This window comes from Meriones unguiculatus, chromosome 9, assembly GCF_030254825.1.
Source record: "Meriones unguiculatus strain TT.TT164.6M chromosome 9, Bangor_MerUng_6.1, whole genome shotgun sequence".
In the NCBI taxonomy this organism is placed as follows: domain Eukaryota; kingdom Metazoa; phylum Chordata; class Mammalia; order Rodentia; family Muridae; genus Meriones; species Meriones unguiculatus.
Window position 1 is genome coordinate 52,243,770 of NC_083357.1, and position 23,583 is coordinate 52,267,352.

The following is a 23,583-nucleotide window of genomic DNA, read 5'->3' on the forward strand; positions in this document are numbered from 1 at the left end:
AGTAGTGAGAAACCTGAGCAGTAACAGGAGGGATGAAGAGAATGGGTGGAGAAGCAGCAGGGATCAAAATATTCTCAGCCTTTGTGTGTGCGCACGCGCATGTGTGCGTGGTCAACTGACTCTTTCACAGGGATTGCATATCAGATATTGTCCATATTAGATATTTACATTATGATTCATAACAATAGCAAGATTACAGTTGTGAAATAACAAGGAGATGATTTTATGGTTGGCGTCACCACAACATAAGGAGCTATATTAAAGGGTCGCAGCATTAGGAAGGTTGAGAACTGCTTCTCTGCCATCTCATGGCAGGAGTAGAAAAAGGGGGTGGGCTGGCTGTCTCTGCTTTTCTGTGCTCATGACCAAGAGCAGAACCGAGACAAGGCCCCACCGCATAGAGCTGCAGACTCTGTGAATCAGAACGATTACCTTATGTCTATTCCGGTTCCATGTTGTGGCCTGTGGTTCCCCTGCAGCCTAACCGAACTTATGTCACCAGAGATTCTTGGGGTCCTGGTTGCCCCACAGAGCGGGGCTGAGCTACCACGTCCATAGTAGACCACGCACAGAGCAAGAGTACAAAGCAAGAGTAGAAGCAGAGGGAGATGACCCAGTATGGCTACACTGAGAGGAGAAACCGGCAAAGAGGTTCAGCGTATCCTGACATGCAGCTTAGGTTGGAATAGAGCGAGCATTAGGAAGAGTGAGAGTGAGAGGTGCGCCTAGCTAAGCAGTCCCAGAATCCCAGTGGTCTCGCCCACCCTGGCCCCTCATTGTCTTAGTTTCTCCTGTCTCTCGCAAAGCGAGCTGAGAAGATGTCAGAATTGTGTGAAATCTCTTTGAGTCACAAGGGTTTTTTTGTTTTGTTTTGTTTTGTTTTGTTTTTTCCAGTTGGCTCCAGCCTTCAGCCTTCAGCATGAGACTCCTAGGGAAATTGCAGTTTCTTAGGGACCATTGTTTTAGAGTCTGCTAGCCAGAAGTGGGGAGTGAGGGAGGTTTCGTTTCGCTGTAAAATGTCTTTACTCCTGCCGGGTGGTCTCCAGTCTAGGGGCTCCCTCTCCCCCGAGCATGTGGCTCCAGCAGCGGGGCTGTGCGCAGTGTTTCTAATGCAAACCTGGTTTGCGGTGTGAGCGTATAAGCCAGAGCTGAGCCTAAAGGCGAGGAGTAGAGATTACAGGATGGGGAGACGGGCTTCGTGGCAGTTGAATAGCTGAGGGTGGAAGTCCAACGGCTGGTAAGGGGTGGCCGGCTGTCTGAGGAAGATCTGCATTTGGCAGGCTTGTGGGAGAGCAAGATAAAGGCACTTCATTTTGTGGCATTATTGAGGAGACAGTACACTTGTGTCTTTAATTATTAACTTAGTGCTGGGGTGGCCTGGAGCGCTGGGTACACGTTTGCTTAGCCTTGTGATAAGGTTTGGTTGTTTATTGTCATGTCTATTAGGCACAAAGGCCTGTATTTGAATAGAGCCAGAAGGCTCCTCAGTGAAGTCAGAAAACAAAGGAGGCAATGAATAGAAAGCAGGCCGGGGAGCCGGGCAGCTGGGCAAAGTGCCCGCAGCTGCTCAACAAAGAAGCCATGAGTTCGTATCCTCAGCTCTTGCTTCAAGAGGCAGGTGGCTGAGTGCTTTCGGGAAATCGATGCGCTCCAGGTGCAGGGAGATTATCTCAAAACAGCAGGGTGGAGAGCCAGTAAAAGCTCCTGCCAGCGAGCCCACGTTCCACCTCCCTTGTGGTGGAAGGTGAGAATGACTCCCACAAGCTGTCCTCTGGCCTCCACGTGTGCGCTGCGGAATGCACACTCACATGGGAATAACTGTAATAAAAGATAAGGTGGAGAAGTGGAGGAAGACGCCTGACGTTGGCTCCCATCGTGGCCTCGCCTACACACAGACTCAAAAGTGTTAGAAGGAAGATGGGGAGAGAGCATGGCTCATTTTCCCTGCTTCTTAGTGGAGTGGCCTCTGGGCCGGCGTGAGAGTGAGGCCAGGACCTAACAACCAGAAGAGGTCTGCCGACCCTGAGGGCACTGCCAGGACACAGCCGGGAGTAACAGCGTTGCTTTCTTTCCTTCTGAGACAGATATAAAGCTCTGAAGCCCAGGCTGGCTTGAGATTCACTGTGTAATCCAGGCTGGCTTCCAATTAAAATTAGTAGGTGTATAACCTGACAACATGACTGCTCCATGGGATGGTTATGGGGGAGTGTTTTTTGTTTTTTCTTTTCTCCGAGACAGGATTTCTCTCTGTAGCCTTGGCTGTCCTGGACTAACTTTGTAGGCCAGGCTGGCCTCAAACTTACTAGGGGAGACAGACTTGCCTCTGTCTCCCCTAGTGCTGGGATTAGAGGTGTGTGCCACTGCTCCTGGTTATGGGAAGGTTTTTTTTTTTTTAATTTTAATTTTTATTTTAATTGTAGATGAGAGAGAGAATAGTGAGAATATCAGGTTTATAAGTATGAGCTGGGAGAGGAAGGCCTGTGAGCTGGGGTAGGGGAGAAAGTGAGAAGAGCTAGGATGCTAGCATGGATTTTGAAGTGTGTAACAGGTCCTTGTGATGCCAGGGGAACCTGGAGGCCAGCACACACGTTGGTATGCTAATAGGCTCCACAGGTAGCCATTCGTGTCTTCTGCCAGTGAGACTTCTGGTGGAGGGAACAGACCAGTTGCTGAGGAACGCTGGCTTCTATCTAATCTCCAGAAATCCTCCTATAGTCCAGGCTGAGCCCGTTTCTGGATATTTGGATTGTCGTTTGGAGTTTGGGGACCTGGAGTCTCCTTTGGACTTAACATTAGGCAATCCCCCTGCCTTAGTCTTCTGAGTGCTTGAAAGCCTGAGCCGCTGCCCTTGGGCAAGGCTAGCTTTGCTCTGAGAGCCTTTGTGGGGGAGGCTTGACAGTCAGGTACTCCGTGGGGTGTTGCGGTTGCTGGGCTAGAAGAAGCTGTGCATTGATTCCCTGTGGCGTGGGCACGGGTCGGGTGGTGAATATGCTGCCTGCCCTCAGAGGAGGCTGTGTGAAGAGTCTCGGAGTTGTTTTCTCTGACTTTCTTCCCTCCGAATCCAGAATCCCTGAGCTATCAGTCAGCCACACAGTGGGTGAGGCTTCCCTTCTTGAATTTCTTCCAAAGTAATGCCTTGTGGTGATGATGATGATGATTAGGTTTTTCCAGACAGGGTTTCTCTGTGTGTAGCCTTGGCTGTCCTGGATTCACTCTATAAACCAGCCTGGCCTCGAACTCACGGAGATCCACCTGCCTCTGTCTTCCGAGTGCTGGGGTTACAGGTGTGGGCCACTACCACCTGGCAAAACTATTATTATTTGAAAGGATTTGAGCCTATGGCTTCATGCATTTGAACACACCACTGAACTATACCCCCAGCTACTACTCTGAGCTGTTGATGAAAGATAGGGATTCTTTTTAGAAGAATGTGTAGTTTCACATCCCATAACGCTTTGCAAGATGCTGTCACACCCTGCCATCAACGCTCGTTCTGAGGATGGTCTGTGAACTTTCCCTGAGTTCATCCTGGTAGAGGGATTGCCTGTAGCCCAGGGTGGAGGGATTGGATGTTTATGTCTCACACTGTTGTATTATTCAGGCGGGAAAAGTGCCCTCCCCTCTTTCTACAGGAACTTGTTTTAGCAAGAATTTCATAAAGCATAAAACAAATAGTGGGTCCGGTGGGCCGGGGTGGGGGGCAGGAAGTTTGGTCTCTATTCTAATCTTTGGACACACACACTGACCTGCTGGCCTAGACACTGGATAAATGACAGCAGGACTTGTTGGGGTTAATAACAGCATAGAGCCAGGATGTTGGGTTCTGGACCTGTGTGTGCTGGGGGTGGGGAGCAGGGGCATAGGAAGGAGAGAATGATTTTAAAGGGCAAAGGACTGGTACTAATCGGCATAACCGCCAGGGGCCTCTTACGCCTGTGACCAGAAGTTCTGCCACCTTGTTCTGTGACTCCAGTTTAAGGTAGTGGGGTTTGGGACCCTGGAAGGGTAGACACAGCGTTCAGCAAATGCCTTGCAGGGGTGAAGCTGAGGATAGTCGGGAGCAAACAGGCTCAGCCCAGACACTAAGCTGACTCTGCCTGATGGGTTCACCTTGAGGACTGCGGCTGGGAAAGCTGCTTTGGAGTCTAAGGTCCTCCATGTGGGAAGGGTAGGTCACGAGCAGTGTTGTTTTTCTTTCAGGTCTCTTAACCTTCGTCAACTGTGCCTATGTCAAGTGGGGGACCATGGTCCAGGATATTTTCACCTATGCTAAAGTGCTGGCGCTGATCGCCGTCATCATTGCGGGCATTGTTACACTGGGCCAGGGTAAGAAAAAAATAGCAGCTGAATTTTATTAAACTTTTTTCTTTTTCTTTGGAGTGTTGGGGCTCAAACCCAGAGTTCAAGCAGCACATCTCAGAGCTACACCTTCACTAGGAGCCTCCAACTGACCTTATTTAAATCTCCAACCACCCTATTTGGTAGGCACTATTTTTATAGCTTTTATCTAACTGAGGAAACCGGCCACGGACTCATCTGTCTTAAAACAAGCAGAATGGTGCATGCCTATAATCCCAGCACTTGTGAGGTAGTTGCTGGCAAGAACAGCAGAAGTTAAAGGTCGTCCTCAGCTACACAGAGAGTTTGAGGCCAGCCCGAAACACAGAAGACCTTGTCTCAAAACAAAACAACAAAAAACCCAAAGCTGGGTATGCTGGTTTATGCTTTATCCCAGAGCTCAGAGGTAGAGTCAGGTGAATCTCTGAGTTTGAGGCCAACCTAGTTTACATAGCAAGTTCCAGGCCAGCCAGGGCTACACACTAAGACCCTATTTTAAAGCAAAAACAAAGCCTACAAATTGATTGCTCAGGTTGACTATCTGGTTCAAGTTCCTAGTGGTCAGTGCCCCACTGACTGACTTCAAAGCCCATCCTTCAACTTCTGCTATGCTGCCTCCCCTAGGAAATTGGCCTTGACAAGTGGGCTGACAGCTACGTTCTGGGGATTGGCTTTTACAGCTTGCTAGGCCTAGTGCTATTACTCTTCCATTTCTGCCCTTGGAGGTGAGCAGTCAGAAATGCACTCCTTGTCCTCACTCCTACCTGGTTTCCAGGTATGAAGCTTTCCCACCAACTCCTCTGTCGGCCTGGGCGTTCTGAACCCCTCTCTCCTCTTCCTGAATTAGCCCTGGCTAGTGTTGGGAGGTAGATAGGACTCAGGCAGCATGGAGTGTAGAGCAGAACACCACCTCAATTTTTGGCTATGTTTGGTTCTGGGTAGTTTCTTATGCTAGAGTCACTTGAGTTCTTCCTGTCAAGACCACATCTATGATTCTCTGCACCACAGCCCTCTCTTCTGTCCCTGGCCCCTCCGAGGTGGCCGTGTAGCCCTTTACCTGCTGTTGTATGTGTTTTCTCCTTTACAGGATCAGCTGAAGTAGGATGGGCCATTAAATCTTGTCCTCCATTGTTCTCGCTTTCCAGGAGCCACAACTAACTTTGAGAGCTCCTTTGAGGGCTCCTCTTCTGCAATGGGTGACATTGCCCTGGCACTATACTCAGCTTTGTTCTCCTACTCTGGCTGGGACACCCTTAACTATGTCACCGAAGAGATCAAGAATCCGGAGAGGTAGGTACTTCGCCACCACTTTCTGCACCAGTGGTAGCCACCATTTACGGGGCTTCTCCAAGCCAGGCCTCATGCCTTCCCAACTCTGGATGCGTTCCACCAGCATGATTTTAACAGCTCTAACACCTACACACTTGCCCATGATTTCAGCAACGGTGCTAAGATGTGCACTTTCTTGCATACGCTTCGTAAATCCTTTCAGAAAAGTTTGCAATTCTACTCATGTCTACATTCAGTAGAGCAGGACATACTTGTGCTTATGTATGCTTTTAGACCCACAGTCCCTGCCAGCCACTCAGGAGGCTGAAGCAACAGGACTGCTTTAGCCTTCGGATCTGTAAACTAATCCATGCAGTGTTGTGCGATAATCTCATAAAGCCTTTTCTGTCTTAAGACTTCACTCACCCTTATGCCTACAGAGATAACTTTAGGTCATAGGCTTCCTTCTTCTGTTTCCCTGCTGCGCCCTTTCTCTCTGGCCTAATTCATATCGACAGCGTGGCATTGCTCCAGCCATTCACCGGGTCACCCCATCAGTGTGGCTCTGAAGTCATGCATAACGCGGAACATTGGATGGGAAACCTGGAGATGTCTTTCCTCGGCAGATTCCCATTTTCTTTCATTCTTCCTTTCTCTCTCTCTTTTTCTGCACTTGCTTTCCCATATTCTTCCTATGTTTTGAGACAAACTCTGACAGTGTAGCCCTGGCTGGTCTGGAACTCACTATGTAGATCTCAAAATCATACTGTTCCCTTTGCCTCTCAAGCACTAGCATTAAAGGCATGTGCTATGTCCAGCCCCCACCCCTTTTTAAATTTATTTATTTTTATTATTTATACAGCATTCTGCCTCCATACCAGAAGAGGGCACCAGATCTTACTATAGATGGCTGTGAGCCACCATGTGGTTGCTGGGAATTGAACTCAGGACCTCTGGAAGAGCAGCCAGTGCTCTTAACCTCTGAGCCATCTCTCCAGCCCCAGCCCTTCCTTTTTAATCTTTACTCAGACGACTTTTTCTCCTTTCTGTGACAGCATCTCACTGTGTATGTAGTCCACATTGGCCTCAACTTTGAAACCTGGTGCTCCCCCCGCCATGTGTCTGCTGTGTGTGCACACATGCTTGTGGAAATGATTTTGGTATTACTCTTCAGGTAGTGTCTACTTAAAAAAATGTATTTATAGTTGGGCACAGCGGTGCATACCTCAATCCCAGCACTAAGGGAGGCAGAGGAGGTGGATCTCTTTGAGTTCAAGGCCAGCCTGGTCTACAAAGTAAGTCCAGGACAGCCAGGGCTACACAGAGAAACCTTGTCTCATATGTACAAGTGTGTGCCTGAGTGCATAGGAATGCGTTAGGGCGCATTAGCCTGCAGAGGTCAGGAAAAGGGTGGGCTCTTCTGGAACTGAAGTTATAGACAGCTGTGAGCACTAATATGCACGCTAGGAGCAGAACCTGGGTCCTCTGACGGAACAGGGGTTCTTTTTTTTTAACAGATTTTTTTTTATTAATTACACTTTATTCACTTTGTATCCCCCCATAGGCCCTTCCCTCCTCTCCTCCCAATCTCACCTTCCCTCCCCCTTCTTTGCACATGCCCCTCCCCAAGTCTACTGATAGGGGAGGTCATCCTCTCCTTCCTTCTGATCTTAGTCTATCAGATCTCATCAGGAGTGGCTGCATTATCATCTTCTGTGGCCTGGTAAGGCTGCTCCCCCCTCAGGGGGAGGTGATCAAAGAGCAGGCCAATCAGATTATGTCAGAGGCAGCCCCTCTTCCCATTACTATGGAACCCACTTGGACACTGAACTGCCATGGGCTACATCTGTGCAGGGGTAAAACGTGTTCTTAACAGCTGAACCGCTCTCCAGCCTCCGACCTTGTTTTGGAGACTGGTTCCTTCACTGGCATGAAGCTTGCTAATTAGGTTAGGCTGGCTGGCCATAGAACCCCTGGGGTCCTCCTGCCCCCCCCACTTTAATTCTGGGGTTACAGTGCACACCATCCTGCACGGCCCACCCAGCATTTGCATGTGGGCTCTGAGATCAAACCCAAGCCTTCCTTGCAAGGTAAGTACCTTCATCAACTGAGCCATTTCCCTAGCCCTTGCCTGCTTTTTTGATATAAAATTAAGGGGGTTGAACTACAGGATTTCTATGGCCTTTCCTGCCTGTAAAATATTATGATCCTAGAAACTGAAATTTGCCAGAAAAAGTTTCCTTGAATTGTAACAGTTCTCATACCAATTAACTTTTGGCTTTGAAACACAAAAAAGCCTTCCTGGTGCACGTCTGGCTGGTACTGCACTAGAAGCCAGTGGAGGGTGGGTGGTGGTGCTTCCACCTGCTGGTGAGCAGCTGAGTGACCCTGGATTATTCGCAACACTGCCTCATGTTCGCCAGGCTTGTAACCCAGCTTCTGGAGGCTGAGGCAGGAGCACCACAAGTTCAAAGCCAGGTGGACAGAGTTCAAGGCCTCTGAGCAATTTACTGAGGCCTTGACTGTCAACATAAAAAGAGGGCTTGGGGCACAGCTCACTGTAGGGCATTTGTTAGCACGCTCAAGGCTCTAGAGCAGTGGTTTTCAACCTTCCTAACGTTGCAACCCTTTGATGCAGTTCCTCATGGTGTGGTGACCCCCCCCCAGTTATTTTCATTACTAATTCATAACTAATTTTGCTACTGTTATGACTTGTAGTGTAAATATCCGATATGCAGGATATCTGATGTGTGGCCCCAAAAGAGTTTGGGACCCACAGGTTGAGAATAGAGTGTCCCTTGATCCTAGATTCAATTCCCACTACCAGAAAAAGACAGATCCCATATTTGCTCTTCTCTTGGCAGTCTCATTGGCAAGGGTGTTCATACTGTTAGTGATCTTTTGGCACTTGAGAGAGCTTAGGGGTCTTTGTGCCTTCCTCATGGCTGCCAGTTAAGGCCTGGGGTTCTCTGAAATGATTTCCTTGTTTGGATGCACACACTGTGCTTTCTACTGAAGATGTGAGCTTCCACAATTTGCCTTTGCAGTGTATTGCTTTTCTCTTGAAGACCCACTTTGCAGTGCCCAGGGATGGAATCCTGACTGACCATTGTTGTACAAACAAATCACCCCCAGCTTCCTGTGTATGCTTGAACCCAACAGTTCTTGCCCAATCCCTCTGGTTTTGTCTTCAGTGGTTCTGGAGATTGAGCCTAGGACCCCAGGCATGCTAGACAAATACTTTACACTATGCTCTGCTCTCAACCCTGCTTTCTTTCTTAGTTTAAGAATATTAAAAAAAATTTTTTTTTCTGCATTCGTATGTGCCTAGTACCCTCAGAGGCCAGAGGAGGGTTTCAGATCTCCTAGAACTGGAATTACAGACAATTGTGAGCTATCATATGGGTTCTAGCAATTGAACCCAGGTCTTCTCCAAGAGCAAAAAATGCTGTTAACCGCTGAGCTATCTCTAGCCTGTTTTTTAAATTATTTATTTATTTATTTTTATTTATTATGTATACACCAGATCTTATTATGCACCAGAACTCATTATAGATGGCTGTGAGCCACCATGTGGTTGCTGGGAATTGAACTCAGGACCTTCAGAAGAGCAGTCAGTGCTCTTAACCTCTGAGCCATCTCTCCAGCCCCCTCTAGCCTGTTTTTATTTGAGACAGTGTCACAAGTTGTCCATACAGCTCTTGAACTTGGGATCCTCCTACCTCAGCCTCCAGAGTAGCTGGGATTACAAGCAAATACCACTACACGCAATTTCACCTTTTTGGCATACTTTTTCTAATAGACTCCCCCCGCCCCCCCTCAATACTTTTTAGTTTTAAGAGTTCAAAGCTTATGCCAGTAACCTCAGGCAACCTCAAAGGCAAAGGACCTGGGAAACACAGATGTCTGCATTCCTAGAGATAATGGTGTGGCAGAGTCTGAGGACGAAGAGGGAGGGAGAAAATGGTGGAACTGACATATCCTTTTTCCCCCGTTTGGCTGTAGGAACTTGCCCCTCTCCATTGGCATTTCCATGCCCATTGTCACCATCATCTACCTCTTGACCAATGTGGCCTACTACAGTGTGCTAGACATAAAGGACATCTTGGCCAGTGAAGCTGTTGCTGTGGTAAAGATCTTCACTACAGGCTGAGGGTGTTGTGGGGTCCTGGGCATATCCCAGTTCATTTCAGTCTGGGAAGGGAGTGGAGTGTGGTAACAGCACAGTTAGGAGACTAGGCCTGCTAGAACGTTCTGTTACCTTGTAGAAGGGACTAGATTCCTGAGGACATTGGGCACATGCCTGTGCATGCTTTTCAGCCCTTTTAGGATCTGCTAATGACGTCTGTTCCTTTTTCTTAGACCTTCGCAGACCGGATTTTTGGAGTATTCAACTGGACAATTCCACTAGCAGTTGCATTATCCTGCTTTGGTGGCCTCAATGCTTCCATTGTGGCTGCTTCTCGGTAAAACTGTTTTTTTTTTTTTTTTTCTTGACAGGGTGGGTATCATGAAAAACTTTGGCAGAAACAAACTTCAGGACTAGAGTTTCTGTAGCCAGCGTTCCCCAATCCCTTTCTTCTTCTTCCCACTAGCCGCCCCAGTTCTAAGTGCCACTGAACTTGATTCTGTTAGACCTTTTGAAGGAATAGCAGAGAGGGAGGATATGACAGGTGACCCAGGCTGCTCTATGCGCCCCAGAGTTTTGTCAGCCTCTTGTTTTATCTCAACAGGCTTTTATTTGTGGGCTCAAGAGAAGGCCACCTTCCTGATGCCATCTGTATGATTCATGTTGAACGCTTCACGCCAGTGCCTTCTCTACTCTTCAATGTGAGTGATCCCAGGGATGAGACTGAAAGCCAGAGTGTGGGGGAGACTTAGCAGTACTAGATGTAGCTATTCTAGGTTCCTGAAAGCCAGAAAGGGGTTTCTGACCTAAAAATCTATTGATGCCCTGTGCTATCTGTGGATGGAGCTCCTAAGTGTCAAATTTCTGTGAGAAGACCACCTGTGGTCCAGGACAAGGAGTAAGGCACGCAGACTACACTATAATGACCGATTGCCATGACGGTGTGTGGTGTGCTCTTTAAGAGAGGAAATGATCACTCCCATGGGGCAGAAGTTGGCTAAGGAAAAATTTGTTGGATGAGGGCATTTTAAGGTGGACTATGATGGTTAGGGTTGTAGAGATGGGCTTTATTTAGGTAAGGGAGACAGTGTCACAAAGTCCTGGGCTAAAGCTTCGTGGAGCTGAGTCACAGGAGAAGTAGAAATGTTAGCTGGAGACAATACAGGGTTTTGTCCAGGACTTCTGGGGCTTTAAAGTGTCAGAGTTAACTTGGCAAAGGCTTGAAGACTGCACTAAAATGCAAGTATCCTTTTTTTTTTTGTTTGTTTTTTTTTTTTTTTTTTTTTGAGACAGGGTTTCTATGTGTAACCCTGGCTACCTTGGAGCTCACTCTGTAGACCTGTCTGGCCTCAAACTCACAGAGATTTCCCCTGCCCCTGCCTCCTGAGTGCTGGGATTAATGGAGTGCGCCACCACTGCCTGACTAGAAGCAAGGAACTTTTAACAGAGAAGGGGAAGAAGTACCAAGAGAAGAGTGCTTGCTTCAGGGGTGTGAGCAGAAGGCAGACATGGAGACTGTGATGCTGTGACCTGGGATGGGCTGGTGAGGGACTGAGACGGGTGGAAAGCACCTGGAATAAACAGGGCAGAGAGGAGCTGACTTTGGACTTGCACCAACAGGGCATCTTGGCACTGGTCTACCTGTGTGTGGAGGACATTTTCCAGCTCATTAACTACTATAGCTTCAGCTACTGGTTCTTTGTGGGGCTTTCTATTGTGGGTCAACTTTATCTACGGTGGAAGGAACCCGACCGGCCTCGCCCTCTCAAGGTAATTCATTCCTGCAGCCCATCTTTGCTGCATTTAGTATAGCTAATGCTGCTGTCAAAGGGACCTTACAAGAGTTTACCCTTTCCTTAGGCCAGGCACAGTAGCACATATCTGCAATCACTGAGCCACGGGTTGGGCTCAGTGGTCAAAAGTACTTGATGTTTTTAACAAAGAATCTGGGTTTAAAACATTCTTTGTTAAAAACATTAAAAGTAGTTGATGTTTTTAACAAAGAATCTGAATCACTCCTTTCGGGCTCGGTCCCCTTTCGTATCACGACTGTCTAACCCCAGTTCTAAGGGATCCAATCAATACCCTCTCTGGCTCCTCTGGTACCAGGCACATATGTGGTACCAGAGACATACACGCAGCAAAACAACCACATACACTGAAAAACACCCCCCCATACCACACTGAAACAACAAGAAACACAAGGGCTGGAAAGCCAGGCATGATAGCACATGTCCATCGCTCCAATCCTTGGGAAGTGAAGGCCTGAAGACCAGGAGTTCAAGGCCAGGCTAGGCTACATGAGATCCCGTTAGGACTGGGGACACAGCTCAGTGGTAGAGCACTTATCTAGTTTACAAAAGGCCTTGGGTTAGATCTTCAGCACTAACTCAACCCCTGCCCTAAAATAAGCAACCCCCCCCCCAAAAAAAAAAACCAAACAAACCAAACCCAGTAAAAACAAAATGTTAGGACTTGGTGGCAGCTGCATGCAGACAGTGGAAATAAGGCTTAGTATAATACCAATGTGTTCCATCTCTACCCCTTCAGTGTTTTTATCTTTATGGGATTAGGATTACTTGGGTTGTTAGCAGTTCTGAGCTAGCTGGGTGCAGGGACCAATGCCTACAGTCCCAGCACTCGGGCTGCGGCAGGACTGAGTGTGAGGCTAGCCTGGGCTACAAAGTGAGACCACCTCAAAACAAATAGCAACTACCACACAGAACGTGCTGAGCTAACTTGCAGTTGTTTCCTCTGTGCCCTTAGCTCAGCATTTTCTTCCCCATTGTCTTCTGCCTCTGTACCATCTTCCTGGTGGCTGTTCCGCTTTACAGTGACACTGTCAACTCCATCATCGGCATTGGCATAGCGCTCTCAGGCTTACCCTTCTACTTCTTCATCATCAGAGTGCCAGAGCACAAACGACCTCATTGCCTTCGAAAGTTTGTAGGTAAGCTTTGGATCTTCAGGTTGGCTCAGCTACCTGAACACAGCCTTTTTCTGCAATCCTACTAAGCACAAGGCTTACCTGAATCACTCCTTTCGGGCGCAGTCCCATTTGGTATCACTGAACCTGCTCCGTTTTAACTCAGGTTTCTCGTTGCAGCCTCCACCACACGGTACCTCCAGATCCTCTGTATGTCAGTTGCTGCAGAACTGGATTTGGAAGATGGAGAGATGCCGAAACAAGACAATTCCAAGTCTAAATAGAGTCTGAGATGTGAACAAAACAGGTGGTGTTTCTCTCCCATTGGCCGGAAGAACCTATGGGGGCACCATCCAGGAGCCAGTCTGGCAGCTTCAGCTCTGAACTTGCTTTGAGGGATGAAAAATAATTTATTTGTTTTGCTACAAGTTGTTTCAGATTTCATAAAGGGATAATGCAGTCTGTGGCAGGAGGCAGGCCACTTCTGGGGCTTGGTTCTGGCAGTACCTGGGTGTCTACCCACTCCACTTTTCCTTTACAAGGGCCAACAATGCTCCAAACCTGTCTCCCTCAGAGGGACACAAAACTGTCACAGATGTGGAACAATAAAAAGGTTATGTTCCTAAAGTCTGAGTGGCTTTATTCTACCTAGTGACTCTGGGATATTTATGCAGTTCAAAAGCAGGCATGGAAACGAAATGATTCAATTTCTCCCTCTGAAGCCAGCTGCCAAAAGGTGGTAAAATCAATTTCTACAGACAAACCTAAACTGTTGTACCAAATGTCACAAACATAAAAAGCTAGCACATAATGGCGTCACCTTTTTAAATGTGTGTGTGTGCAGAGGCTGGAGAAGGGCCCTGGGCCCTGCCATCTTCCATCTTCCTTCCTTGAGACAGGCTTTCTCACTGGACCTGGAGCGAGGCTGATGGCCAGCCAGCTCCAGCGACCCTCCTGTCCCCACACCCCACAGCACTGGGGTCACAGGCATTACAACAGGGCCATGCTTGGCTTTTCACATGGGTGCTGGGGTTTGAACTCTGAGCGGCTGAGCCATTCCCCAGCTTCCCTTCATTCTTCGAAATTACCACTAAGAATTTCGGCACACCTGCTTCTTAGAGAAACTCTACAGGTAATCGTGGAGGTCGAGAAGCATGCTCAGGGCTGGTGACACAGGGTCAGTCCCCAGCACAGAGAGACTGCCATACAGTCTTGCCACTGTACCTCTACAGTGCAAATGCAAATGCAGATGGCCAGTGTGGAGGGGGAGGTCTGAGTTTGAAGTCCAGGATAAGACATGAAGATCCTTCCCAAGAGCAAGAGCTAGCGTGGGGAACCATTTTCCACCATGTGTGTGTTCTGAAGCACAACTCCCCTTCCATTTAACAAATACCAAAAAAAGCCCAGACAAGAAAGAAGTTTACTAACTCCATGGATGGGAAGGTCACTTGGCTCTCCAGGGCTCTTTATACACACAAGTACGAGTCTGTAGTGGAAACAATTTTTAAAATGAACACTTCCAAAGCCCGTAGTGTCCAGGTCTGGGGCAAGGACATAGTATCAAGTCTGTTTGGAGGAGTCCATGAAGAGGTACGGTTCTGATCAGGATGAGCATAAAATATGTCAGCCGAGTGTGTCACGCCAAGGCTGCTTTGGCTTTGGTTTGCTGCTGCTGTTGGTATTGGGAGGGTGACTTGGATCATGCTGTAGCAGAGGGTTGTGGGTAAAAGTCTGTCGTAAGGGACCTGGGGGAAGAGGGAACAAATCTCAGTGAACGAAGAGAAAGAAGAAATGGAAGACAGTATTTAGCCCAAAAGGTCTTCTTACCTCTGGCAGCCAGGTCCAAGTGTTTCTGCATTCGCTGCTCACGCTCTTCGAGCTGATGTGCAATTTCGGCATTCTTCCAGCCTGGGTGAGGAGAAAATAAATTTCTCTCTCATTTTTTAGGTTACTTTCTCCTGGTCCTGAAACCCCTGCTCCTTCCCTTTTGAGAAAAGTCTCCAGTTCCATACCCCAGGCTGGTCTTGAGCCCACCATGTAGACTAGGGTGGCTAGGTAGTACAATCCTGCTTTGGCCTTGGGCTGGCTGGGATTCCAGGCCCTCCCCACAACCCCTTACCTGTTTTGAAGCTCTTCAAAAAGCCTTCCCTAGGAGGCAACTTGTCAAGGTCATGTACAGCGCGCTGGGGGATCTTAAGCACTGTGCGCACAGCTGGAACCCGGAGGCAGGCCACTTGGCAAAGGGAGAAGACATTGGAGGACAGCCAGTACATGAACACTGCCTGCATGAACGAAGAGAGGGTGCTCAGGGCTGTGGGCCCAGTCAGCTTGCTCAGAGGCACTAAGTGGAAGTACCTGGAGGCAGCCACAAAGCCACTACCTACCGAGGGGAAGTGGATGGTTACCGGCAAGACAGCTAGGGGCATCACTCTGAGAACATTCCTCATGAACTGGAGGTCAGAGGTCTGCATACCCGTCTCAGCGCCTAGCTGCCAAAAGGGAGTTGAGGAAAAGCACAGTAAATTCCAATGTCTGACCAATCTCTTCTCCAGGGAATGGAAGGTGCACATTCTGCATGCCATTTCGTCCCTACTCCCTGCTTACCGGCAGGCCAGCACTCCACCAGCCCCAGCTTACCTCAAGGACAGCCCACATTGTGGCAGTGACTACCAGCGGCAGGACGTAGATAGGATCGGACATTGTGAGATCTTGGAACCACCAGAGCCCACCTGTCTGGAGGCTGGGCACAGGCAGGTTGGCCATCTCTCTCAAGGCAATGAAGAAAGAGAGGAAGATGGGGGCCTGTCAGCCAGGATAAAACAGTCAGCCAGTACGCCTAACAGGAGGTGCATCTTTATATATAACCCATCACTAAAAGCCACGCATATCGCCGTTACCTGTTTTTATGGGGATCTGGGGACGTGGGAAACAGGAGACAACTTGATGTGTTCAGAATGAATTAGCAGGGGAACATTTTGCTCACCTGAGTGAGAGGAAGAATGAATGTTCTGAAGAGTTTGATATCATGCTTTTTCTGATAGCACAGCATCTCTAAGGAAGCCTTGTAAGCTGTGACAGGAGGGAAATGAATCACTGGGTTAAGAGTGACATCAGTGAAGATGAACCACCTCATCTTGGGTTCATGAAGTTTCCAAGGAATGGATAAAGCCTCAGATTAATGAAAACTGCCCAACTGTAGCACCTGTGGTCCCCCGACCCTGGAAGAATGTCTCAAGGACAAATGTGCTTTTCTCCCACACTTTCCCTGTAACCAACTCACACTCAGTCTGGTCTCCTGCCAACTTGGCCTCTCTGATTCTTGTGGAAAACTTCTGTATCTCTGGCATGTGGTTGTGGATCTTGGCTGCCTCTCGCTGGCCCTTCACAATGAGAGGAAACACAAGGATGCGGGCAAGGATCGTACCTGGAAAATAGACATAGGCTTAAAGTGAAATTAAAAGCTGCCACAGCTGGAAGGCTAAAGGTTTCAGGTCCTCACTTCAAGACTTCCCCCAGTCCATTCCACACTGTGGCTCTCACCCAAGGGGCCCAGATGGAAGTACAGGGCACACCTAGCTCTTCAAGGCTCAGACCACTGTGGTAGAATACAAATTCAGCCTAACTTTTCTAGGCAGAGGGGCAGGGATCTTATTTATTTCCATGAAAAACCACCACCACTACCACCAAGCAAAAGTTCCTTTTGTACTTCAGTGGCCTTCAAACTTTTCTGCTATCAGTGGAAACTTCTGTTAGGTGTAGATGAAAATATGCAAACTAATTTACTCGTGGTAAAGGAAAAACATTTACCTAGACCCTTCACCCTGTTCAGCACCTCTACAGAATGCTGAGTCTTAGACTGAAATAGGATTTCATTTCTGGAGGGTCATGGTGTGTAGGAGCTGGACCTGAACGCATGCTCCTCTTTCCTCAGCCTCACAAGTGCTATCAATACTCGTATGTGCCACCATACAAAGCTGCAAAGTCAGTTTTCCAAGTCCCTAGAGTAGTCACCCACCACATATCAGTGCTTTAACTTTCCCCTTTCCTTACACGCCTGCCTACTGGGCATTCTAACAGATAATTAGCTTATGCTCTCTGTAGACGTGTAAGTGGGTCTGGGCTAAGAAGAAACTAAAGAAACAACCCAGGTTGTAGGAAGGTGGAGTATCAGGTAACAAAATGAGCAGGTGTGGTCAGAAAAACAAGAAATCAGGTGAAAACCATAGCAAAAGCTTCACAAAAGCCAAGGAGAGCCTTTAAGCTCTAACGTGTCTAACATACAAAGATTAAGTAGAATGAGAAAAGGAGATTCAGTAACCCCACTGCCAGCAGTTAGTGAGGTGATTTTAGCAAAACCCAGGTGGCTGAAGGTCAAAGACTAGAAAGAAGTAGGTCCGCCAGATCCCTCAAGTAACAGGCATGTTTCACCTGTTCGTATCCTTAGTGTAATCAGCACTGAAATTGGTTTCAGTGGTAGCTCATGCTTCTAATCTCAGCACAGAGTATCAAGAGGACAGTTCTGGCCTACACAGTTAAGATCTTACTTCAAAAAAATCCAGGGGGTAGGCTGGAGAGAGTGCTCAGTGGTTCAGAGTGACTGCTTTTTTGCAGGGGACCCAAGTTTGGTTCCCAGGACCCACGTGAGGTGGTTCACAATTGACTGTAGCCCCAGCTCCGAGGAAGCCAATGACCTGGCTTCTGCAGGCAAATGTATATATTTATAGGGAAATACATTCCCAAGTATGTGCACTACAAGTAATCTTTAAAAACCCTAGAAAACCAAGGGTCTTGGGAATTTGGCTTAGTGGTGGGACACTGGCCTAGCAGTTGCAAGGTTGCTGGATTCTGGCATTATATGAATGTGGTGCACAGACATGCACACAGACGTTCATACATATAAAATAAAGAAAAAGTATTTTCATTTAATGTGCATGAGTGTTTTGCCTGTCTGTATGCTCTTGAAGGCCAAAAAGGCATCAGATTCCCTGGAACTGGAGTTAAGACAGTTGTGAGCCACCCACCATGTGGGTGCTGGGAATAGAACCTGGGTTCTTTACAAAAGCACCCGTGCTTTTAATCACTGAGTCGTCTTCGTTTTGTCCCTTCCCTAAAAAAACAAAACAGGGCTGGAGAGATGGCTCAGAGGTTAAGAGCACTAGCTGATCTTCCAAAGGTCCTGAGTTCAATTCCCAGCAACCACATGGTGGCTCACAACCATTTATAATGCGATCTGGTGCCCTCTTCTGGTGAGCAGGCTCTTGAAAAAACCCACAATACCCACTTCCCCTAAGGGTTTCTGTTACCTTTGCTGTTCTGGAACTTGCTATGTAGACTAGGCTGGCCTCAAATTCATAGAGATCCTCTGTAGAGAAATTTTAATTCAGAACATGGCTGTTCTGGCAAGAGATCATCACATCCAAAGACCTTCTAGGTCTATGTGATCCAGCTGGAATACAAACAAGCCTTTAATCCAGGAGACAGTCAAGTAAATAAGAGTTCAAGGCCAGCCTGGTATAGAGCAAGTATCAGGTAAAGAAAAGGTTAGATCCAGGCATGGTGGTGTACACCTTTAACTTCAAACAATGAAGGTGAAGTTAGTTTGTAGAAGAAAGCCATGTTTGAAGGTAATGTTTAATTGAGTGGCAGAAAAAGTGACGAATCAGAGAAAGATTTGACAGAATAGGATATGCCCAACTTTCATGAGGCAAAGAAAGCTACTTGAGGGAGCAACACAGAGAATGAAGAGAGAGTAGGCAGTTTTACCAGTAGAGTTTTACAGAGGAAACAAACTAGACACAGGTGAAGACAGAAAGAGCCAGAGAATGAGAAAGAACTGGGAGATTATAAAAGATTGATGGGAATTAGTGTGAGGCCAAGCAGAGCAATTCAGAGGCCAAGAAAAAAGCCGGATTGAATAAATTAGCTGGGAGAGGAGTTTAAGCCAGAAGAGCTGAATTGAAACAGCTAGCCCAGAGCTCAGTTAAGAACAAGAAAGCATAAGCTTATTTAATTTTTCTTATATTTTGGGTTGTGAGCCTAGCTTATTTTTTTTTTTTTTTCAATGCAGTTTATTCAGGAACCTTGAACAATCCTCGGACCCTGGGGAAAGCCAGCCCACAGCTTAAATAGCCTCTGGGTAGCCAACCCAGGCGTGCCACGTGGGCAATGCAGATAGGTCCACATACATGGAAGCAAGCCAGATCCTCAGCCTTAGCCAAATGTGGAATTGTTCGTGACAGAGAGCACTCACCATCGGGAAGGTGGAAGGCGGAAACCAGCTCCATCTTTAAGGCATAGCATTCCGCAGCTCTCTACAGTTCCCCCTTTTTGTTTTAGATGCATCAGGCAAGAGTAGAGGTCTGATCTCTGATATTAGAAATAAATTGGGACTTTGTACCGATGTTCATTTAGGTGTCATCCACCCAAAGAGCATCAGACCCGTCCGATACCTTTTTCTCAGAGGCGGGACCTGGGGCATCAACCCGCATGTGAGCCTAGCTTTTAATGGCTGAGCCATCTGTCCAGCCCCGTTTTCTTTTTCTCAATGCTCTCTTTTGTTTGAATTCTGAGCCACAGTATGAGCCACTCTTGAACTTCCAGGGAACTGAACCCTGGGCTCTCAGATTCAGGCTCAGGAGCCTTATCGACGGAGCTATCCAAGCCTCCCAAGGGTGAGCTTATTAGGTAATAAGTCTCAGAGGCTGAAAGTGTTCTAGGCCTAGGTTAGCAGACAGATGCCGTACGCCCCTCAGATATAAAACAGGAAAATAAAAGTTCCTTTTACAATCCGCTAGTCTCTGTGCCCCTTCCCCAGCCTGGGATTAACGGTGTACACCCCCACACCTTACTTAACTGAAGCTTTTGAAAGGCAGTTTCATATACCCAGGCAGAGTGGCTTGAGTAAGAACGGCCTCTGAGCTGGGCACAGTGGCACATGCCTGTAATCCCAGCACTCAGGAGGAAGAGGCAGGTGGATCTTTTTGAGTTTGAGGCCAGCCTGGTCCATGAAGCGAGTTCAGGACAGCCAGGGCTACACAGAGAAACCCTGTCTTGGGGTGGGGGAATGGCCTCCAAAGGCTCTTATGTTTGAACGCTAAATCATCAGATTTATTGGATGTAGCACTATTTGAGTGGGATTAGGGGATTGGGGAAAGTGTGTCTGTCACTGGGGGTGGGCTCTGAGGTTTCAAAAGACCCACACTCCAGGCCCAGTGACTTCTTTCTGCTGCCTATGGATCAGGATGTAGCTCTCAGCTACTTCTCTCTCACCATGGCTGCCCTCATGCCACCATGCTCTCCGAGACGATGATAATGGCCTAAACCACTTGAGAGTGTAAACAAATCACCTGTTAGATGCTTTTCTTTGTAAGAGTTGCTGTGATCTTGCTGTCTCTTCACAGCCACAGCACAGTAACTAGGGTACAAGGCTAGCCTTGAACTCTTTATTTAACCGAGGATGTCTGCACTCTGACCCTTCTGCCTCTATCTCCCAAGCACTGGGGGCAGACAAATGCTTAAAGTCTAGATGATTTTGTTTTTTGGTAGGGTCCTACTATGTAGCCCAGCTGGTTTTGTGCATAATTACCTGACCCACCCTTCTATTCCGCTTAGTCAGAGGAGCTTTACTACTTTCAATGTGGGTCCCTTCTTCCTCCAGCTCTCAGCTCACGCTCGGATATCTGTACCTTTTGAATCACACAAGTGGTTTTCTAATTCTCGTTAGGAACTAAAAGTTGAATGTACCATCCTTTTCGAATCGTCTGCTTTCTGACCTCTAAACTTCTGCACTCATTCCCTTAATCCACCCACGGCGCTGCCGCTGTTGAGGTTCTGCCCCCATCTCCACTGCTCTTTCTCTGGATGTACACTTACACGTGGCAATGGCGCCCCACCAAGGTAGGCCTAGGTCAACATGCATAAATTCCAGGAGGTTCTGGACGAGCCCCACTGGGGTGACACCCCCAAGCCCCAGTTCAGTGAAGCTCTGTTCTGCAGCACACTGGACCACATCTGCAGCTTGTCCAGAAGCCACCTCAGGTACTGCAGGAGGAATGGAGGCTGCAGGAACAGGAGGAGGTGCCTGGAGGTGAGAAATGAGACCAAGTGTCATAAGTGGGCCAAACAAAAGAGAAGGATCCCTTATACTAACCCCTCCCGGCCTAAATTTTCTTGTTCTTCCAGGATGGCCAATGTGTCCATACATCCCTGCTTTCAAGGGATATTATTTTTGTCACCAGCATAAGAAAACCTTAAGAGTGTCTCATGGCTTCCCTTCAGGCAGGAAACTAGCTTCCTACATCAAGCTTCCCAGATTTCAGTCATTTGGGCATCCTGGTCAACCATCCTTCCCATATTCTGAAATTGCAGTACTTAGCATGTATAGCCGGCTTAGCTGCTCTGTGGGTTCTTCTTTTTTCCTCCCTTCCCCACCCCTTCTCTTCCACCCTTTCAACCCGCCAACACTAGACAGGAGAGAAAAAAGGATAAAGAGGAAAGGGGGGTGACATTATTATTAGACTACTTTCTGGTGATTACAGGCTTAGAGCTCCTTCGGGCAAGTTTGATCTTCAATGTCAGGATATCTAATTTCTTCTTTGCCAGCAACTACTTCACAAACAGCGACCAACAACAACCACCAACCAACCAACAACAATGCCCCTCAGGGGTCCTAGCATTTATACAACCCCTGAGAAGTCCCCATAATTCCAAATGTCACACAATCACAGAAACTATCTGCAGCTGGCAAAATCACGCCCCAGCCACAGCGCAAGGCAAATCATAGTCAGCTGCTGTGAATCAGCTCCATATTCCCTTACCTGGGATTAAAACAAAAACATATTTATATAATATTTCTGTGTTTTTAAAAGAAACCAAAACTCTGAAATTCTTCCTACGAGAATACTTTAGTTGTGTGCTGAAAACTGAACTCAGGGACTCACACACACATCTGGCCAAGTACACAGACCACTGACCGAGCTAGCCCTCAGCCCACAGTTCTCTTTATGTCAACTCGAGCTTTTTTTTTTTTTCCCATGGTAGTGGGGGTAGGGATAGGTGGGGGTGAGGAGGTAGTTTTGGAGGCAGGATCTTGATTGCTCTACAGTTCAGGCTGGCCTTGAACATGCTAACCACGAACTCTATTGAGTACATCCCCAAGAGATGGCTCAGGGATTAAAAACCCTTGCAGAGGATCCACTTTCAGTTCCCAGGACCCTTGTAGGGCAGCACACAACCTCCTCTAACTCCAGCTCCAGGATCTCTAATGCCCTCTTCTGGTGCCCATGTACACAGTCACACACATACACATACATACAATACGATAAATCTTAAGAAAAAAACCCTACTTAGTCTTCTAAGAAACTGTTCACAGAATCACATATTTAGTATACAAGTACGAAGACTCATAATTACATTTCACATTATAGGCTTGCCACCACAATGGCAATCAGTGTCTTGAATATAATACAAAATTTAAATTAGCTTATTTTTATTGTGCGTAGGCACGCATGCCACAGCACGTGTGAAAGTCAGAGACCAACTTTGTGGAGCCAGTTCTCACCTTTCTCCTTTATTTTTTTGAGACAGGGTCTTACTAGGTGGCCCCGACTTGCTATGTTGACCAGGCTGGTTTCGAACTCAGAGGTCTGTCCGCCTCTGCCTCCCAAGTGCTGGGATTAGAGGTACTGTGCCACAAGCGGCTCTACCTTCACTTGGGTTCCAGGACTGGCACTCAGGCTATCAGGGTTGCATGGCAAGGACTTTTGTATTGCTGGGCCATCTAGCCTGCCCCCCACAAATTTCTCGTGTACTTTCAAGCATTTCCCGCTGGGTTGACTGGGAATGTATTTCTATTCCAAACGAAGAGGCTAATAGGATGAGGAGCAGCGTGGAGCGTGGAAAAGAACTCTGCTATACATTCACTCCCTACCGCAAAACAAAACAACAAACAGAGCAAAAGAAACGGGCCAAGAAGCAGCTCCTAGAGTCGGTGGGAACCTCTTACCTGGGCTTCTGCCAAGACGGTGGCAGAAGTACTGATGCAGCGCGGACTTAGGGCGGCGAGGAGGGCATAGCGTGTCCGCCCGCTGCCCGGGCGGGCTGCGACGAGGACCTCGGCGGCCAAGGGCTTCAGGGACCCTGCGACGCTGTGGAACTGACCGTGTGAGAGGGTAAGGGGAGCCCTGGAGCCCGAGTCGAGCCCCCTCTCCCGCCGACCGCCTGATGCAGCGGTCGGGACGCTGCCGTTCTGCTCGCCCCGACTGCAGGCCCCGAAAGCGTGCACTGGAGCGCGCAGGGCGCAGCTCGGCCCCTGCTCTCCCGCATCCCGTTGCCGAAGCGGGCGACGGGGCCCAGAGGTCACGGCTCGAAGGCAGTTCCCAGACGGCTACCGAGGAACTCGGCCATCAACCCCTGCACGTAACCCTGCCGTGTCCTCACGCGACCCGAGGTCATGACACGCAGGTGACCAGCTCAGGGTCTGCTCATGACCTCAGCTCAGGTGACAGGGACAGGGCAGCAGCGTCCCGGCGCTACGGACCGGACCTTACCGAGCGCTGGGGCCGTAGGAAGCGCAGGAGCAGCGGACGACCGCACATTAAAGTCAGCGCCATCTTGCCGGAAGGGAACTTACGTTCGCGCGTGCGCACTCACAACCTTGACGCTGCCGGAGAGGCCATTTTGGAAATGGGCAGGAGGTCAGCGCGTCATCGGGTAGTGAGGGAGAGTGGAGCGAGGCGGTCCTGTTTGAAGTGGTTGAGGAGCTCCGACAAGATCGCTCAGAAATGCAGGCTGAGACACATGCTGGTGACCGCCGTTAAGTATCAGTGCAAACACGGCATATTTCCCGCTTTCCCTTCCATTTTCTAAGTCGTAATTGTCCTGTTTTCTTGGGTTAAAAATAGCCTTCACGCTTGGAATGGTG

At 48.2% G+C, this 23,583-nt stretch overlaps 2 protein-coding genes across 12 annotated transcripts in view; one reads left to right on the plus strand and one right to left on the minus strand.

The window, feature by feature from the left end:
- The window catches only part of Slc7a7 (solute carrier family 7 member 7), a 49,976-nt gene extending 36,687 nt beyond the window's left edge, over nucleotides 1-13,289 (plus strand). For 10 of the 11 annotated variants that reach the window (XM_060391217.1, XM_060391215.1, XM_021639611.2 and 7 more), the window contains 8 exons: nucleotides 4,201-4,326; nucleotides 5,484-5,628; nucleotides 9,613-9,736; nucleotides 9,970-10,073; nucleotides 10,341-10,437; nucleotides 11,357-11,506; nucleotides 12,503-12,686; nucleotides 12,843-13,289. In XM_060391217.1, coding sequence (XP_060247200.1) covers nucleotides 4,201-4,326; nucleotides 5,484-5,628; nucleotides 9,613-9,736; nucleotides 9,970-10,073; nucleotides 10,341-10,437; nucleotides 11,357-11,506; nucleotides 12,503-12,686; nucleotides 12,843-12,946 — 1,034 coding nt within the window. In that variant the 3' untranslated portion in view covers nucleotides 12,947-13,289. Of the gene's footprint in view, nucleotides 1-4,200; nucleotides 4,327-5,483; nucleotides 5,629-9,612; nucleotides 9,737-9,969; nucleotides 10,074-10,340; nucleotides 10,438-11,356; nucleotides 11,507-12,502; nucleotides 12,687-12,842 lie in introns of those variants that run through there. The other variant, XM_060391220.1, reaches the window with a different exon arrangement.
- Nucleotides 13,290-14,063: 774 nt separating this feature from the next.
- Oxa1l (OXA1L mitochondrial inner membrane protein) lies at nucleotides 14,064-23,333 on the minus strand. Its single transcript, XM_021639650.2, has 10 exons — nucleotides 23,210-23,333; nucleotides 22,666-22,815; nucleotides 20,535-20,742; nucleotides 15,943-16,086; nucleotides 15,646-15,731; nucleotides 15,300-15,464; nucleotides 15,047-15,151; nucleotides 14,782-14,944; nucleotides 14,490-14,570; nucleotides 14,064-14,407 (listed from the first exon to the last, which is right to left on the minus strand). Exons 1-10 carry the CDS (start codon nucleotides 23,270-23,272, stop codon nucleotides 14,286-14,288), a joined length of 1,287 nt encoding a protein of 428 aa, XP_021495325.1. The 5' UTR covers nucleotides 23,273-23,333; the 3' UTR covers nucleotides 14,064-14,285.
- Between the last annotated feature and the right edge of the window lie 250 nt (nucleotides 23,334-23,583).

Bases quoted from the DNA above. Each gene is read 5' to 3' on its own strand.
- Oxa1l (XM_021639650.2), bottom strand. From the start codon at position 23,272: ATGGCGCTGACTTTAATGTGCGGTCGTCCGCTGCTCCTGCGCTTCCTA. The intron at 14,571-14,781 runs GTAAGGGGTTGT...CTCCTCACCCAG, and splicing joins TTTGAAGAGCTTCAAAACAG to GCTGGAAGAATGCCGAAATT. The intron at 14,408-14,489 runs GTAAGAAGACCT...CTCTTCCCCCAG, and splicing joins CTTGGACCTGGCTGCCAGAG to GTCCCTTACGACAGACTTTT.